The 19234-nt window shown below is 43.2% G+C and overlaps 1 protein-coding gene across 13 annotated transcripts in view; it reads left to right on the top strand.

The window, feature by feature from the left end:
- Positions 1-11318, top strand: part of TACC1 (transforming acidic coiled-coil containing protein 1) — a 116195-nt gene extending 104877 nt beyond the window's left edge. For all 13 annotated transcript variants that reach the window (XM_059156123.1, XM_059156128.1, XM_059156126.1 and 10 more), the window contains 4 exons: positions 1508-1668; positions 2683-2789; positions 5307-5427; positions 6509-11318. In XM_059156123.1, coding sequence (XP_059012106.1) covers positions 1508-1668; positions 2683-2789; positions 5307-5427; positions 6509-6577 — 458 coding nt within the window. In that variant the 3' untranslated portion in view covers positions 6578-11318. The remainder of the gene's footprint in view (positions 1-1507; positions 1669-2682; positions 2790-5306; positions 5428-6508) is intronic.
- The last annotated feature ends 7916 nt before the right edge of the window (positions 11319-19234 follow it).

Here is a 19234-nt window from a genome sequence, read left to right as displayed (position 1 = left end):
TTGACAGAGAAAGAGAGAGGGAGAGCACAAGCAGGGGGAGAGGCTGAGGGAGAGGGAGAAGCAGGCTCCCTGCAGAGCAGGAGAAGCCCAATAGGGGACCCCATCCCAGGATGCTGGGATCATGACTTAAGCCAAAGGTGGTGGCTTAACCAACTGAGCCACCCAGGCATCCCTGCATAGATGATCTTCAAATCAGAACACAAGCTTCCACTTGTCCATCCTTTAGATTCAGTTGATTCTCACTGTTTGCAGTGGTTCTGTCATACAAAGTTGCCACAAACACTGAATTAGCAAATACTGAGCTGTTGCTTTAGGGGAAGTACAGGTGAGGTTCCTGTGGGCCTCAGGTCACAACATCGTTGTCAGTACATAATCTTGTCTCATGTGTATTTCTGTTTAAAGACATTTGATTTAATGCTGATTCATTAACATTGAACTCATGGCCCGCAGTGTTATAGATCATGCCTGAATGAAGATGATCCCATGAAGGTATTTTCTCCATCATAGCCTTCTAGCTCTTCAAAGCCCTTGACAGCACCTCAGCACCATGTAGACTCGGGGACCATTTTAGGCAACAAAATCACCCACAGGAAGCACAAAAATACAAAATCATGATACTAAATAGCCTGAAAAGGACACTTGTTACAGTATGAAACAAGGAGACAGCATGTCAGCCAGTTTAGCCTTAGACGAGAATGTGCATGTCAAGTGACTTGACATTTTCTGCCCCTTTGCGCATGACCAGAAATGTAGCAGAAGGACTGGTTTTGGGTTTACATATAAGTTGTAGCAAGTAGATGAATTCACAAAAACACAGTCCACAAGTAATGAGCGTCAGCTGTCGTTAGGTTCATTGTAGAGACTAGCGAATGCTTGAATTTTGTAAAAACCCCTCTACCTGGCCCCCAGGAGGTTGATCGCCAACCCACATCACAGTACTCCTGGACAGGGTCTTCATTTGGGTGCAGTCCTTACTCTGCTGCAAGTTGTACTTTTTCCCTCTATCTAACGCACTGATACCTTTTACAAAATGATGATGGTCGGTGCTCCTGCATTGAATTTAGAGAAAACTCTGCAGCCAGTATTGTCAGGACTGACTGACTACCTGAATCTTTCTCTACTTTAGCACTGAAATCATACTTTCTACAGTCCATATCACATCTTGCCTCCCCAGCATATGGCCTTTGCCACCCCTGTTCCCCTGCTGGGATATTCTCCTCCTGGGTAGCTGCATGGCTCCCACCCTCAGCTTCTTTGCGTCCCTGTTCAAATCCTTCCTCTGAGAGAGGCACTCTATTTGAAAAAGAAACCCCACCTCTCTTTTTCTGCTTTGGTTTTCCCCCATCACTTGTCATGATCTGAATCTGCCACTAACGTAAGTCCTTGAGAGGAACTTTGTTATGTCCACTGTTGAGTCCCCCGACCAAGAATATGGCTTAGCTCACAGAGAGCAGCTGATAACCATCTGTTGTGTGAATCTGCCTTTACCTTTGATTGTGGTTCACAGAAGATGAGCAGAGGACAACTATGACCTCTCAGAAAAGCTTCCAGCAACTGACCATGGAGAAGGAGCAGGCCCTGGCTGACCTTAACTCTGTGGAAAGGTCCCTTTCTGATCTCTTCAGGAGATACGAGAACCTGAAAGGTGTTCTGGAAGGGTTCAAGAAGGTAGCATGTCCTTTTCCTCTTGCCTCCTTAGTAGTGTATTTTCTCAGTAATGGAACTTTAAACATACATGCCAAACGTGTGGCTAGCCTATAGGGGATTGGGGTCTGTATTTCATTGGCCTTGTATCTTCTGTTCCAGGGAAGGCTGGTTTTTCTGTCCCCTTTTCTCTTTCTGTGGTGGTTCAGGCATCTGGCCCACCAAGTGGCCTGTCTTGGTCATTCCCCTCCTGGGTTAGGCCACAGCCAGAGTGTGGCATGGAGTGTAGTAGAAGTGGAACCCTCAGACCTTAGGAGAATTCTAGAAATTGTTTTGATAATTTACCAATTTAATTTAAATAAGAAAAGGGAATATTTGCACTGAAAAATTCGGGCTACATATTCTAGAGGAAAATAAGTATTATGTTTTAAATTTACGTGTATGAGACTGATGTGCTACCTACTGCGCTAACGAGGCTCCTTTAAATTTACATGTAAGTGGATGTATTGATTCACCTTATTTGCATGCCATCAATAAGACACATTTGTAGCAGTGAACATTCTTTTTTTTTTTTCATAGTAAAATAAAAATGAAAATGGCCAACTTACCTAAAAGGGGACTGAGATTGACATTCACTTTTGAGCTCTTTCTTTTTATAAGATTTATTTTTTAAGTAATCTCTATAGCCAACATGGGGCTTGAATTCACAACCCCAAGGTCAAGAGTCACGTGGTCTCCTGACTAAGCCAGCCAGGCACCCCTGCCATTTACTTTTGAATGACGGCCTCCCTAAACCGGGTGTATTGATATAACTGAAACTTACTATGTTTTGAAAATTTATACATGAAGAAATTATCTAGAATTTCTTCAGTAAGAATTAGTTGTGCCTGTTTTGAATTATCGTGGAATATAACCTAAAGGCATCTGAATTAATTAGCTTTTCTTGTTTTTAAAAAAACTCGGGTACATGATTTGTCACTAGGGGGAGAAAAATAAAATGACCAGTTCCTTTTATTTTAAATTGTGACTTTGGAACAGAATGAAGAAGCCTTGAAAAAATGTGCTCAGGATTACTTAGCCAGAGTTAAACAAGAGGAACAGCGATACCAGGCTCTGAAGATCCACGCAGAAGAAAAACTAGACAAGTGAGAGCTTGCAGTAAATCTGTTTCACGGTTCATGGTGTGGTGGGAAGACTGAAAAAGGCCCAAAAAGCCCTCAACCTTGTTTGGCAACTCCAGGTTGCATTGGTGTGTGTGTGTGTGTGTGTGCGTGCATGCCTTTTATTATTTAATTTTTTGAATAGGTAGAATCTTCACATGCTTCAAACATTAAAAAGAATAAAAAGGTACACTTTATCTCTCTCTCCCCATCCCTTTTCCTCTGGCCTCCCCTCCTCCAGCTTTATGGAGGTATAATGAACATAAATGGTTGTGCAAGTTTAAGGTGTACAACCTGTTGATTTGCTCTGTATATCGCACAACAGTGGCCTTAACTAACACCTCCAACACACCATGTGATTACCATTTTTTTTTTTTTTTACTGTGGTAAGACTCTCCCTTTGCTATACAAATGACAGCATACTTTGCTTTTTTTCATTTAGCAGTGCATTTTGGAAATCCTTCCATAGCAATCCATGAAGAGCTTCCATATTTTTCTTAACAGCCATATGGTGTGCCAGTGTTGAAATGTGTCATTTCTTTAACCAAACCCCTCTCCTATGGGACACTCAAGTTATTTCCCAGCCACTACAAACAGGGCTGCTATAAGGAACCTTGGATTATTATCATTTGGCATGCATTTGGTGAGCTTTCTGTATGCTGGAAAAGGAATTACTGGGCCAAAGAATAATACAAATTTGTAATTATGATAAGTGTTGTCAAATTGCCCTCATTCGACATTTATCAGTTTATCCCTATGTGAAGTACAAAAGCTTCTCTTCCCCCTACGGCTTAGCCAGCAGACCAAATTTTTTGTTTTCTGCAAATCCAATTGATAAAGGTGGTATTTCAGTTTAGTTGGGGGTTTCTTTTTTTGATAAGCAAATAGAGCATTTATTTTATTCAATGTAGTTTTGATTGTGGAATAAAATTGAACATATTTTAGCAACTGTCTATACCTATACTAGCCTTACCGTGAATGATTCTATTCTTTGCCCAGTTTTCTATTGTCAGTTTATATATATATAGTTATATTTATGCACTAAAGAGGCCAGCCCTTTGTGATATGAGTTGTAAATGATTTTTCTAATTTGTCTTCTTGCCTTCTAGTGTTTTTTGATGTGCAGGAATTTATTTTTCTGTAGTGAAATTTGTCAGTTATTTCTTTTACTCAGGATTTTCTGTTGTGGTAACAAAGATCTTCTCTGGGCTGAATATGAAATATACTCCCATGTTTTCCTTCTAACACTTTTATGACTTCATTTATTTTTTTTAACCCTTAAGTCCAGCACATTTGGAATTTGTCCTGAGGAATAGTCTCAAGAATGCTTCCAACTTTATTTTTTAGCTAAAAAGTAATACCTACTTGTACATTTTCCTCTCCCTCTTCATGTTTGTAAATCATTTCAAATTCCTTTCTTTCCTTCTTGCTCCCAGAGGTGCTGCTACCAAAGGTTTATAATGTGTTCTTCCAGTTTTTTCTTTGTGCCTTTTCAAATACTACCCAAAATGGCTTTAGACTTTTTTTTTTCATAATATCGGAGTCATAAAATACAAATTTCCTTTTTCACTTAATAGTATATCATGACCATTTTCTATCTCAAAACATGTAGTTCCATCTAGTTATTTTTATTAGGTTGTAGGATTATCCCATTCCTTTACCGATGGGCGTTTAGATAGTTTCACACCTTTTTCCATTGCAAACAATGGAATGTCCATATCCTTGTGTACACAATTGTGCAGAGTGGGAGTATTGCTGTGGATATGTTACTTCAAGGGAATTGCTGGGTCAGAAGATGTATGCATTTTAAATTACAATAGTTGCAACCATATCCCCCTCCACAAAGACAGCACCAGCTTTCGTTTCCCCCAGCAGCTGGTGAGTCTGTTTTCTGGCACCTTGGCCATCACAGAATAAGATCATCCTGGTTAATATTTGCCAAGCTGATAAATTTAAAAGTTTATCATTTAAATTTTCATGCTTCTGATGAAAGCATTCTTAGCATCCTGTCGTCAATTAATTGGCTATTTATCAATTGACATATAGTTTTTTAAATTTCTTTTGTATCTCATTAATGAAGTTACTTTAAATTCTAGCGTCATAGATGACAGTGGTTAGTGTCCTGACTCTCTAGCTGTGACAGTCCCACAGATGACCCTGCCTGCTATTGTCCTAAGTTAAAAAAAAAAATCTAAGATTGCTGTAGAAACTGTCACATGATTCCATTTTCTAATGACATAAATTTTGAACTCACTATGACCTATCAGATTAATTCCACCACTGGTTTGCACCTTGGAAATGTCCTTAGCAGTTATGTGTCAATTGAATATTTATAAATTTAAATTGAATGGTGTAAGTCACCGATGTTTCCCTTGTGTTGTCATTTCTTTTAGTCTGTGTCTCACAAATGTCAGTGGTTAGCATCTTGACTCCTTAGCTCTGGCCGATGACTAACCAGGTGCTTCTTGTCCCTTTATTCTGCAAACAAAACGCCACAAACAGAGCCAATGAAGAGATTGCTCAGGTTCGAACAAAAGCAAAGGCTGAGAGCGCAGCTCTCCATGCCGGACTCCGGAAGGAGCAGATGAAGGTGGAGTCCCTGGAAAGAGCCCTTCAGCAGAAGGTACGCAGAGGAGTGTGGTGGGACAACCAGAGAGACACTTGGTTTTCCTTATTGGCAGAGGTTAGCTTGTAGTGGATTTGTATGAAAGAGAAGCCTTGTCTTTTTGCCCAGACACTTTGATCCAGCTCCCCTGGGAACTGATTCAGGTGGACACAAACAAGGAGACCGTTAATTCCCAAGCATATGAGTCGGAAACATCCCCAGGACGGATGCAGAGAGGAAATTGCATTAACTAAAGTTTAGGGGACCAGACACTTCTTAGGCTCTGGGGCTATCTTTTCTTCTTTCTTTCTTTCCTTTTTTTTTTTTTTTTTTTTTTTTTTGGCATAATACATGAAGGCATCTTGCCCCTTCACTGCAGTTTTACCCTCCTGGGGACACTGGTGGCATCTAGAGGCATGTTAAGTTGTCACAGCTGGCGCCCCTCAACATGTAACAATGCATAGGACAGTCCCTACTACAAACACTGACCCAGTCCAAAATGTCAGCAGTGCCGTCCGTGGTTGAGAAATTCTGCTGCAGGCAGATAAAAATCAGGTCCCTATTTCTCACTATTCATTGATTCTTAGACTTCATTTTTTTGTGTGCCTCTGGTGTTTTTCTTACTGTATCTTCAATTATGTGCTCATGCCTGTGGCATCCATTTAGCTGAAGCAAGGGTTTCTATCATGGGGTCTGCTAACCCCTAGACGTTGTTCCTTGGCATAGTCAGACTCCAGAATCCCAGGTCCCTGGAGGTGCTGATGGGCTGAGTGAGGTCCCAGGTACCTGTGTTTGTAACAAATATCACAGATGATTCCTGTGATAACAAGAAAATTTGAGAACTAAGAGGTTCCCGGGCAAGCTGCAGAGGGCCAGTGGTTACCTTCATCCCCTGCTCAACTGAAGCATGACGTTGTGAACTCATGAACATTTTTCAGGGGAGAAGGGTCCCTTTCTTTAAAGGGTCTCTGATGTAGAAATGTTACGAACCACCGAGCTAGGATGTCTAGGCAGAACGTAGCCAGTCTTGGGACTAGTTGTCATTGCCTTGATCTCAGGATGTGGAGTGGCCGACATAACCATGTTGTTTGTCTTTCAGAACCAAGAAATCGAGGAACTAACGAAAATCTGCGATGAGCTGATTGCAAAGCTGGGGAAGACAGACTGAGTTCCCTTGTTAGCTCAGCAGATCTGCATTTGGCTGCTTTTCTATTAACCACAGTTATCTTGCCTTATCCAGGAATAATTGTCCCTTTGCAGAGAAAAAAAAAAAAAAAAACTTTAAAAAGCACATGCCTACTGCTGCCTGTCCCGCTTTGCTGCCAACACAACAGCCCTGGAAGGAGCCCTAGAGCATCGCACAGTCCCGGGAGGAATAGCGTCTGAGCATTGTCCGCTGACAGGTTTGGTCAGGCTGCTAAGGTTGGGGTCGTGATTTCTCTATCTTTAGTCCATTTTTAAAAGTCGTCTTTTCTTTTCCAAGCACGTTAAATTTGGGATTTTGTGGCTCCTGTTTGGGATCATCTTCTGTCCACCAGCTGTCTGAATTTTTTGGTGACCTATTTATTTCATCTTTTAAATTTAGCATTCAGCATTGGTAGTTTTATTTGAGGGAGGAAATAATTTGGCCTATTGTTACTTCTAGTTTATAAACAAGAAGGGACTAGTACCTGTTTCTACACACACATACACACACACATATATGCTTATATATATGCTGCTGTTTTTTCCTCTGAAGCAGAGTCAAATAAGAGCTTCTCCACACAAGAGTGTATTTCCATAGATGTAAAACCCTGTTTTGAAATAGAGTCGTGGCCCAGAATGCCAACCTCAGAATTTGGGGAATTGAAGGTGCGAAGACCCCAGACTCGGGTTTTACATCTGGGGAAGACTTTTTGCCACAGTGTTTCGTTGCCCTGGTATTTGGACACTCCTCAGCCCTGACATGTGTGGCCCCTTTGGGGTCAGTCCCAGACTGCACGAAGGGCAGCGCTGGTGGGACTCCCTCTAAGCCAAGGTTTGGCAAGTCTGTCCCAGAGCCATTCTGTCTCCTCTGCTTCTGTTTGTTGCTACAAAATCAGCATTGACTCTTCACCATCTTTCTATGTGAAATATGCAAAGAAAATCTACTTGTAAAAGGCTTAGGTGATCTCATTGAGTTAGAAGGTAATTGTAACCCTACTAGTGATTGTTAGGTGAGGAAACAGTTGAGTTTTTATAAGTGCGATGCATTGTTCTTCAGTTTTTTTTTTTTTAAAGGCAAAAAATCCTTTCAAACTTAATAGAGTGTTTAATAAAATGGGCTATAAAAATCCTGTGAGCCACTCCAAAAATCAGCACATTTTGAATATTGTTAAACAAAGAGCGTTTGGATCCTGGAGGAGAGGAGCGCAGGGAACAAAACCATAGTCACAAGACCAAATTCCTCAAGTTCTTCCTGGACATGGGTCAGGGTGATGGGACTGTTAGCCCTAAGACGGACATTTTCCATGTAACACCAGTGAACTCCCTTCCATTTGGTAGGCAGAACCAAATCCATGCAGTGTTTGAAAGCACTCTTTTGTCTTAATCTTACACCCTGAAAGTCTTCATGGTGATATGCACTATATTCAGTACATGTAAGTTTTCGTACCTTTCTTGTAAAAACTCTTGCATGATCCAACTTCAGCAATGAATTGTGCCTAGTGGAGAACCTCTATAGATCTTGAAAAATGCATTTTTCTTTAGCAGTGTACTATTCACATGGGTGCAATCGTTAGCCCCAGGGAGGTCCATAATGTCTTTTAAAGCTAGAAGTCACGTCTTGCCAATATGCATTTATCGTAATTGGTGCTTAGGCTGTATTTTAAAGCCTACTGTCTTAATATTTTGTACAAAAAAAGAACAACTGAAATGATCTGTAGTTGGAGAAATGACTTGACAATCATTTGGGCATTGAAAGCAGTCACTGTGCTTCAGTGTGAGTGTGATACTGGAGTCACAGTATCCGCGATGTACGAGTGTCTCCAGTTGGTGGAACTGATGTCTCTCAGTCCTCCACTACTAGGGAAATTCACTTTGCATTTTGCAGAAAGAAGTGTTGCCAAACCTTTTTGCTGCTGTGTTTTGCTGAGATATCCATGTTTATTTGTTTTATATTGATCTGTTTTAAGCATGAAAGGCTTTTATAGTGGTCTCCATTCTAAATCCATCGTCCTCCATTTAGGCTTCTTATGTATATAAAAAAAGTAGCTGTGTGTTAAAACCAAGGTGACGACAATCCTTCCCTAGCACGCTGGTGGAAGATGCCCCCTAAAAAGACCCCAGTAAGTGAGGTTGCTGTCCAAGGACCACGAAAGGGCCCTGTTTAAGCCAAGTTTGCCACTGGCTTCTCAGCCAACGGCCATTACAAGGGAATGTTCTTCCTTCTCACTTAATAGGTGGATATTCTCCAACAAGAAGAAAAATGTAGCTTGCTCAGCTGGTACATCAAGAGAATATCCTGGGCAGAAAGAAGTATGTTTTTTTTTTCTTTAAAAATAAGCAAGAGAAAAAAAAACTTACAAAATTCTAAAGAGTAAGAACATAGCCTAGAATTTTGCTTCAAAGCATGTGAGGGCTCTTGAGTTGTTAGGTGGGCGGTAATAAACCCCATTAACAAGAATGGGGAGGGAAGGTGAAAGGAAGCTGCTGTCCCAGATAGGTTTGGGGGTATTAGGTGATCAGTCTTGTTGAGATTCTGAACCCAGAGCTATTTCTCAAGTTTTTGACTTCGCCAACATGTAGATAGATAGTCTTTATCTAAAAGTATTTTAATGGGAAGATTTAGTACAAGACAGACCGAACAGTTTGCCACTTGGTTGGTCAGCCCTCCGGAGATTTACTTTATTTGGAGAAGCTCCTGGAACCCAGTGACCTGTCCAAACCTTTTGTTCTGTAAAACTGTTCTGGAAATACTGAGAAGCCCATTTTTCTCACGTGGTATCTAGCTTCTTCAGACCCAGCCCAAATTAGGAAGTGCAGAAACACATGATGGTGAAAAACTCTGAGGCTCTGGCAGCCTTCCAGAATGATATGGAATCTAAGGGGAGATTTACGTTTCATTTTGGAGGCTAGCTCAGGCTGAATTTTCTTTCCAGCCAGTTACCCTTCCTTCCTGTCCTACACTTTGTGCAACCCTCACACAAATACTTAAGACGTTTTTTAGACAGCCCTGCATTAGCACTGTTTATACACAGGGAGCATCAAGTGCCCAGAACATTCCTGGGCTGACTAAGCAGCCAGAGTGAAGCACACATTTTCAGTCAAGGCAGGTAACAGAGGACCCAGTGGTGGCTTTGCAGCTCAGAATAGAGTTTTAAAGAGCTGGCATTGGTAAGTCTGGTGAGCTGTGGATGGAGATGATTCAGCACGCCTTTTTTGCTGGGGCAGAAGCTCTGATGCTCCCTGTTTATTTCCTCTGGTTCTCCACTACAACTGGTAGCTGTTTCCCAAGTCGTACACGACTATCGTTCCTCTGTAGTCTGTGACCGTGCGAGCTTGCTCTCGGACGATGTGGGTTTCTTATTTTATCCTCTTGTTGGGAAGAGAGAAACTAAGTGTTGAAAGAGTAAATGATTTAGGCAAAGGATTTTAAAGTAAAGATGTATATAGTCTAAAGAATTTAAAAGATATCAGATTATTATTTGCTTATTAAAGAATAAAATATAGTCTGGGAATCCCAGAATGCCAAGCCAAAGGTCTAAGAAGTCATCTTCTTCAAAGATTTAAAAGAAGTAGCATTTTGAGGAGACTTCTTCCAAAAAGGTTTGACTGGCCTCCACATTCCAGTGGCTTTGAAAGAGCAATGTATCTCTCAAACCTTGAGTCTCCCGCCTAGTACAGGTAAAGGAACTGATACACTACACACTTCTCTCTAAGGGTCTCCCTGGCAGATATGTCAATGGCAGCATTTCCAGGGAAGACCCACGCCCTCGTGCCCAGAGCCGGCATTCCGGAGACTAAAGGTTGCACTTTCCGTAGTTCTTCATCCAAATGCGATCCCATGTCTGTGCCTCTTAGCATGCAGTTAGATTTGGACAAACAAGATTCCTAAGGAATAACTTTATTAACTATAATATGGTTACAGCTATTACATATATATATATATATATATATATATATATATATATATTCTGGTTATAGTTCTAACATGGAGGTGTCGCGTGTGACGCTGGCCTGTGGCAGTCCAAGTATTGGTTCCAACTCGTGTGGAGGAGGCCAGGCACAGAGCTGAGGTGTGGCTCAAACTTCCCCTGTATCCACTCTTCACTGTAGGGCCGTGAAGGTGTCACTTTGTCCCCCTCTGCCTGTCAGTGGTATCTGAAACATACACAGAGTAGGTCCCAGTCCCATTGTTAGCAGATGCTCTGTCAGTAATTTCCACGTGGACGTGGACGGATGTGAACTCCGGGACTGCACCCAGTCCAGATGCAGGGCCACCTGCGGGTCACTGGCCACGCGCGCGGCTTCCACGCTGTCCTGGTCACCCAGGGGGCGGGATCCAGGCATTCCTTTAAACCTCAGAGGCAGCAGTAAACCTTTCAGTGTTGCTGTTAGCAAGCGTGTTTGCCAGTAGATGCCCATTTGTACTCACGTGCCAACAAGTCAATGTCAGCCGCACACGTGCTTCTGCCGTGTCCCCGCAGGCGCCGAGCCGCGTGCGAGGAGCCTGTCGTCCCAAGGAGTGAACGCTGCACTGACTACTGCTATCAGGATTGTGTTGTGTGGAATAATCATCTACATAAATTTTATATGCACAGTACTTTCCCTTTTATATGTCAGGTAAATATTTGTAAAAGTTATACTCACACAAATGAAATTATTATAATGATTACTAATATATTTTTTCCATGTTTCATTGCCTGAATAAAAACTGTTTACCACTGTTAGATCTGGGTGTGGGAGTGTTTTTCCCCCTGGTTAGAAGTCATCTTATCCCCAAGTGTGAAAATTTATGACAGCCCTGCTTTTCAGAGCTCCATATTTCAGGCTAAAAATAGAACAGATGACATTTTCATGACACTCATTTTGTGAAATTTTATGCATTTGGTTGGGTGTGTAATTAAAACAAACAAACTTTGGAATTCAGACCTTGCCGTATAAATTTCCATGCCTTCGCATCTGTGCAAACAAAGTTTTTAATTGCGTACTTCTTGGTTTTGCTTAGAGACTGCATGTCTGCCCTGGCATTTTTCAAGTGCTGGGAACCTAAGTCCGTTCAAGCTCTCGGACTTGGTGACAGACACAGGATAAGCCCAGACTGTGCAAACATTGCAGAACAGCCCACAGAAAAGAGTTCACGTTTTGTGTTCCTTCTAGGTTAACATCAGGAAAAACTTTTTCAGTACTGGCCCGGCCACCTCTGTGCCTAAGGGGAGAGGGGCCTGGGCAGGAGACTTCATGAGTTTTATTGCAGGAAAAGATCAATTAAAAGAGTAGCTATGGCTCCACTTCACAGCTTGATGGGAGACCCACTAAGGAGAGTCAGAGCACCGTTGGCCACATCGTAAGACGCTGCAGCCTGCAAAGTTCCTAAAAACAGTGTTTCTCACTAGTGTGCTCCTGAACCAGCCGGAGGAGTCCTGGAAAACGACAGAGGAGGTGGCACTGATCATTGCTATGTACACACGGTGGGAGAAATCGCATCACTTTCTAAGCACTATTGGGAAGAAGATGATGGAAAGTACCTTCCTACTCTTAAAGTATTATTCTTAGTATGAGACCAAGGGTGATTTTCACACGTTAGTAAATAGGGGACTATGTGACAATTTCAGTGAGTGGCAGGCAGTATTTTCCTAAGAGAAACCTTGACGGGGGTAAAGTGTTGCACAAGTTAACGATGAGCAGTGATTCACGAAATCTGTGGCAGATAGAAGTGTGTATGTAGTAGGTCAGGACGAGAAATTAATTTCTCGCTACGGCCAGTGGTCAACGTATGAAAAAAAGCAGTCTATCTGTTTAAGCCCTTTTCCGGCTATGGAAAGTGAGGCTGTGAGAGAAGCGCGGCCAAGACGGCAGGCGCAGCTCGCGTGTTAGTGAACATTGTTGCCCTCCCTCAAAAAGGGGCAGCCGAATTGTTACTTTATCCTCCTTCCTTTTCAAGCTCTTTATATCCAGGTTGTCTCAACTTTGGATAATACCGCAGGCATTTTCCAAGTTTGTAGGCATTTAAGGACCGGTCAAAACTGAGTACCTTTCTCCCACATGCATTTACTCACTTAACAAATATTTCTGCATCTGCAGAATCCAAAGTGAGACGTGCAGAGTTTCTGAGGCTTAGTGAAAGAAATTGTTTTCAACTTCGATGGAAACGTCGCTGAAATATCAATGGTATGCTAATTAAAGTTCTTTCCCAGTAAAAAGCCATTCCTGATCTGTAAGTCTTTGCTCAGTTGTGACTTAAAGGTTATTAAGTTGTGTGCTTGAGGATGGGGACCCAGTGGTGCTTACAGTTTCAACATGAGTTAAATCGAACCCCCACGCAGGACAAGATGGCATCGAGCTGTCAGTGCTGTAGCAAGCAGTGAGGGCTGGCGGGTCCAGGAGGAGGGACAGTGCGATGGGGGGGAGGACACACAAAGCCAGCCGAGCGCCAGGCCGTGTGGCCCAGCACTTGGCTCAGACTGGCTTCAGACCCAGCCTTTCTGTTGTTTCATCTGCCTGAGCTTCAGTGTTCCTAACGAGGGATAATAGTTCCCACCTCAGGAGGGGGTTGGGAGGGCTCCGCGGGAATGCGTGTAGGGCGCCTGGCCCTTAGCTCCTTAATGGGACAGTGATTATCATCACTGAAAACTTGGAGTTCATCAGAACTTGGAGACTCCCTCTTAGAGTCCAGTGATTTTGCTGTTAGTTTTGAGATGAGACATCTCAAAATTACAAAGCTTTGGTAACTTAAGAGTGAACCTAACTTTATTCTTTTATTTGAGATTAATAGGAAGTAGAAGTGTGGAGGATTAGCTGAAGACAGATCCCAAAGTTAGGGTGATGGAGCAGTTAAATGGGATGAAGGTCCCTGTTTCTGTGCCACAGACCATTCCAAGACCCCCAGACCTGTACCAGCCATGAGATCCTTGGTGTCTTGATTCCGAGTTTTCCTTTGCTAAAATGTATAGGTCTCCAAGGGAACATATATGCAGGGACAGACAAGATATAATTCAGTTAACAGAACTAACACAATTGACTAAATTAGTTTTTTTTAAAGAAACGGTAAATGACATTTGAGTCCTCTCTGTGCCAGGTGCCTTTGGTCATGAGCAATTCCATGTAACTGGAATTTTTTTTTTTTTTTTTTTTTAACTGATGGGGGAAAATGAGGTTGAAAAACACCGAACACGAATTGGTTGCCTGGAGGGTGGAGCTGGCGTGTGAACCCAGGTGTCTGATCTCAAACCCCTTCCCCTTAAGGCCACTCCATCTTGGGGCACTTTGGAACATGTCCTTCGAGCGTGTGGAGGACAACTTTTATTCAATAAATGAATTGTCTTGCTCTTTTCTTACCTCACATGGGAATATTTCAGTGGAGAGCAGACAGGCCATTGCATGCTATCTCCACAGTTCCAGAGCGTGAGAGCATGAAACCTCAGAGCTGCATAATTGGTGACTGTGTTGGAAAGGCACTGTAAAGGGAAAATAAAACTCCATTCTACCTCTCGGGCATTCTTGCTTTGCAGAGAGCTTGGCATGGAAGGCTGAGCCACGGGTTCTAGTCAACTCCATTTGGTCAGGCCCCAGCCCCTTCATTTGGACGGAGAATGCCAGCAGATCCCTTCCTTGGATTTGTGGTTTTACAGGTCTGTCCAAAGTGCTGACTGTAAGGCAAAAGGTCCCCCGGTTTCCCTTTTAAAATAATTCTGGAAAGGCCTATCTTGGGATGTCTTGACAGGAGTGGACTTGTCAAAAGACGGTGGGTCCATGGCCTTTTGCAGCGTCCACGGTGGCTGCAGCATCCAGAGAGGCATATGGCGGCCCACTGTCACACAGGAAGGGAAAGGCCTGGGCCCGGCCCCAGCCAGCCTCCAGGTTTGTGCTCATTTCCACTGCAACAGTCTAGGCCTCAGTTTTGTCCGGAGGACGAGGTCAGGCTTTATCCTCTAAGCTTCTCTCGGTTGTGTCATGACAGCCACTGTCCCCAACACTCCCATGACTCAAGCTGACATGTGCCCAACAGTCCCAAGGCCTTATGCTCACAGACTCAGGCCTTTGGTTGCACACCCGGCGGAGATGGCCAGCCTGTCTTGTCTGCCTTTCTGAGAATAAATTACTTTGACAAAACATGTTGAGTTCTTAAGATGTGCAAACTTACATAATCGCAAATATTCAACCATAAGACATTTGTAGACTTCTGCCTTTTTTGTTCTAGCCATCAAAAATGACAGAACAGTAAGCTAACCTGGTGTGTTCAGGCATAAGCACCATATTTTACTAAAATCTTGGAAGAGTCTGGCCAGACCTGTTCAGACCTGAAGGTGCTGTGCAATAAAGCTCATACCTCAGATTCCCCCGAAAGGGTGGCACTTAGTGTAATTCGCCTTTTATGAAGTCCTGATTTTTCCAGACGCATTTTTTTTTTCTTTCTCCCTTTCAGTTGGTCTTTGTAACATCATCCGTTTTCGGCCGAAATGAGAGGTCTAATTCAAGTGTTTCCTGCAGCAAATGTTATGACTCTCACTGTGAAATGTGTGTGAGTGGACACTGGGGGGCGCCACTCAAACCAGGTCAGCACCCATCTGGAAGTCTCTGGTACAGAAGAGAGCAGACGGGCTGGTGGTGGTCAGAACGACCAGTGAAGGGAATCACCAGGTTGTGGTACTGTTATCTCACATGTACATGTGTGCACTGGGTCACAACTTTAAATGTCTTCGTTTTTAAAAAGTTAAAAAAAAAAAAAAAAAAAGCTGAGGTTTGCGGGGCTCCTGGATGGCTCAGTAAGTGTCTGCCCTTGGCTCACAGGATCGAGATCAGCGACACTTTCCCTGCTCTGCGGGAAGCCTGCTTCTTCCTTTCCCACTCCCCCTGCTTGTGTGCCCTTTCTCGCTCTCTTCTGTCAAATAAATAAATAAATCTTAAAAAATAAAAAGCTTGAAAACCACTGACTGCAGGTTATGGTTGTGGAATCAGTCACAGTGTTTTACGGGGAAGAAAAAGAACTTTCGGTTGCAATGCCCATCTCTTAAACTGCGGAGTTAGGACACTTAGTAACCAACAGCCACAGTTCACAGTAACTTGAAGAAATCAACACTTTAAAACAGGAACATGAAGCTGCATTCAGAAAACAGGACATAATAAAAATTCCTTCCTAATGGTCAGTTGAGAGGGAAAGAGAAAAGAGGAAGTTAGGGGAGAGCAGATGAAGAATAAGAGCCTATGAACCCAAAAGTGCTCTAAAAGATAAACTTCTGTTTTACAAGAGAAAAAGCAAAATTCTTTCCTTCTCGGGTCTCCACCGCACTGAAAGCTCCCTCCTCCCGGTGGCAGCAGAGGGCGGGCTACTTAGGTTCAAAGCCCCATTTCAGCTTTGCTGCCACTGCTAAAAGCTAACCTGACTCCCATTCGAAAAAACAAAACCTCATCTATAAGAAGCAAGACTACTCCTTGATGACAGATTCTTTTCCTAAACTCCCTTTGCGCCGTTCAGTTCTAAATGATAAATGTGTATATATGCAGTAAATTACCAAAAATCTTCCGTAGATGCTGGTGATTGTTACTACGAACGCCATTCTTCAAGGGGGTAACCTCGAGCAGTTAGGATACTTGTGTTAAATGAAGAAAATGACGAAATCATGCAGTTACCACGCATTTTTAGAAGTGTGATAAAATGTGAAGCTGAATCCAAGAGTTTGAGCCAATGAAATAAACCTAAAGGCAAAAAAGAAGGTTTCACCACAATGTCACACAGGTAGAAATCAGAGAACTCCAGGGGTCTGGTGAAATAATTGGTCTACTGGAGTATCTGTTGAAATAACCACCAGCTTCTCTAAATATTTTAAACAGATTTTAGAATAATTTTAGATTTACAGGCCAGTTGCTAGGATTCTCTAGACTTTGCTTCCCTCTTTTGTGGTTAGCTCTGTGCATCTGCCCTTCCCTGTTTCTTATCTCACTGTGAACAGTGTTCCCAGATCTGAGTATTTACTGAGCATTTACTATGTGCCAAGTCCTGGGGAAGTGCTGATGGGGGAAAGCTTTATCCATTTCCTGTCCCTTTTCTTCCCCAGTGTTTTCCCCTCCTTCTTCAAGCCTTATTGAACTTTTGTGGTATGTGCCACAAAGGGACAAGGAAGGACTGTGAGCTGTTGGCTCACCCCATCTTAGCGCTACTGTGGTTATAGCTGAGGGTGGTTTCCTGGGCAATCTCTTTTCCAATAAGATATGTTCCCTTAATACATTTTTTAAAGACCTTTATTTGAGACAGAGAGAGAGCGAGCAGGGGGGAGGGGCAGGGGGAGAGAAGAGAGTCTCCGGCAGACTCCCTGCTGAGCACAGAGCCCCGATGCAGGGCTCCATCTCAGGACCCTGAAGTCATCACCTGAGCCAAAACCAAGAGTCTGACGCTTAACAGACGGAGCCACCCAGTCACCCTGATAAATTTTTTAAAAACTGGGTATGATAATTCACCATAGATGAGAGGAAGGCCTCTTTCCTTTTCCCTGCATCATCTTTCAAAGCATGTGTGTTGGGTTGAGAAGAGAGCTGGGTGCCGGGCCTGGCCTCCACACTGGGACCCCGGGCAGCCGCTGTAACACCGCAGACCTCCTTCCGGACTTGGAGCTTGCTCTGGGACTCTATGTTCTTTTTAAAACTACATATGTGTGCAGGTATACGAACATTTTCAATGCGTCATTCGAACTTGAGCTCTTTTCCAATCTCTGTTCAGGTCTCCTTCATATTCCAGATATGTTCTCCTGACAGCTGTTCTCCTAATTCTTTTGGTCATAGTTCTGCACTGAAAATGCTTTTTATGGCATTCTTGCTTGAGAGTCCCCCATCCACATGAACACTTGCCAGATCCCTAGATGAAATCAAGTCACGAACACAAACACAGCTGTACCTGTGTGCCTCCACATTCAGTACCTCAGTGTCCACGGATCCCTGAACTTCAGGGAGGACAGGATTCACTCGGCAGGAGGCAAATGCTTTTGTTCCGTCTGGGAGACAAGATTAGTGAGGGGGAGGGAGGCGTGTGCACCAGGAGGCAAAGCAGGCAGCAGCTGGAGATTCCAACTGGGTCCACTTCGTTTCTGTAGGTGGATCAGATTCTGGGTCTATCTGTGCTTTTGGACACCGATCTGCCATTTTTCTAATTCTGGAAAATTCCGAATGCTGGTCTCTGACCTTGACCAATGCCAACAGAAGATAACCCGATCGTTTTTCTGGCTTCTTGGAGAAGGCATCCTATAATGTGATTCTGGTCGCCTTTTTTGATCAGTAGATATTATCTAGACTTATTTATGTTTCCATTTTGTTCTAAAAAAGGATTTAAGGCAGCTTGCAGGCAGGGTGTAAAACCATGGGCTTCGCTGAAGAGTCAGTTAAGACTGATCATGATAAAGGACTTGGTTGGTGCAGTTGGGACCAGTCCCTGCGGCCCCACCCACTTGACAGGCTTGGCCATGCCAGCCATCAGCCTGTCATCACACAGATTGAATCTTTCTGAAATGATTTAGCAAGTTGCTCTTCTAAAATGCCTTCCTTTTGTCTTTCACTGGTTGCTGCTTCATTCAATATCCCTCAAACATCCACTGCATGAGAAGGACTAGGTTAAAGGTCATATGAAGAAGGCATAATTCTGACCTTTACTGTACCTGTTATCTAATTCAGGGGTCAGCAAATGACGGCCGGGGCCCGATCTGCCCTACTGCCTGTTTTCTTTCTTTTTTTTTTTATTAACATATAATGTATTATTTGTTTCAGGGGTACAGGTCTGTGATTCATCAGTCTTACACAACTCACAGCACTCACCATAGCCCAGACCCTCCCCAATGTCCATCACCCGGTCGCCCCAACCCTCCCATCCCCCTCTCCTCCAGCAACCCTCAGTTTGTTTCCTGAGATTGAGTCTACTGTCTGTTTTCATATGACTCTCCAAGCTAAGAATGGTTTTTGTATTTTTACGTGTTCGAAAAAATCAAAAGAAGAATACTTCATGTCAAGTGAAAATTAAATTCAAATTCCAGTGTCTGTAGATCAAGTTTTATTGCAGCAGGGGCCACACACATTTTCTTCCTTTCTTTCTTTTTTTCTTTCTTTCTTTCTTTCTTTCTTTTTTTAACACTTTCTTTCTTTAAAGATTTTATTTATTTGAGAGAGAGAGAGAGAGAATGAGAGGGGAGGGGTCAGAAGGAGAAGCAGACTCCCCACCGAGCAGGGAGCCTGATGTGGGACTTGATTGGAGGACTCCAGGATCATGACCTGAGGTGAAGGCAGTTGCCCAACCAACTGAGCCACCCAGGTGCCCCCACACACATTTTCTTATGTAACATCTGTGACACTTTCACATCACAACAGCAGAGCAGAGTAGGTGTGACAGACTGTTTGACCTGCAAAGCCTATGGTATTAACCATCTGGTCGTTTCCAAAAAAGTAAAATAAAAAAAATTGCCAACCTATGTTCTATTCAACCAATCTAGCGACTGTCCACTGTGTTCTTTCTTGGAGCTTGGTTCTACTGTTCTCCATGCCAGAATCACAAAGGTCCTGTCCTAGGAGAGAAGTGGAGTCCCCTCTTAGGGGATGGGGCACCTGGGTGGCTCAGTCAGTGTTGCGTCTCCCTTTGGCTCAGGTCGTGATCCTGGAGTCCCAGGATTGA

Source organism: Mustela lutreola, chromosome 18 (genome assembly GCF_030435805.1).
Source record: "Mustela lutreola isolate mMusLut2 chromosome 18, mMusLut2.pri, whole genome shotgun sequence".
NCBI classification, from domain to species: domain Eukaryota; kingdom Metazoa; phylum Chordata; class Mammalia; order Carnivora; family Mustelidae; genus Mustela; species Mustela lutreola.
Note: the sequence above shows the minus strand (reverse complement) of the source record. Positions and strands in the feature narration are given on the sequence as shown.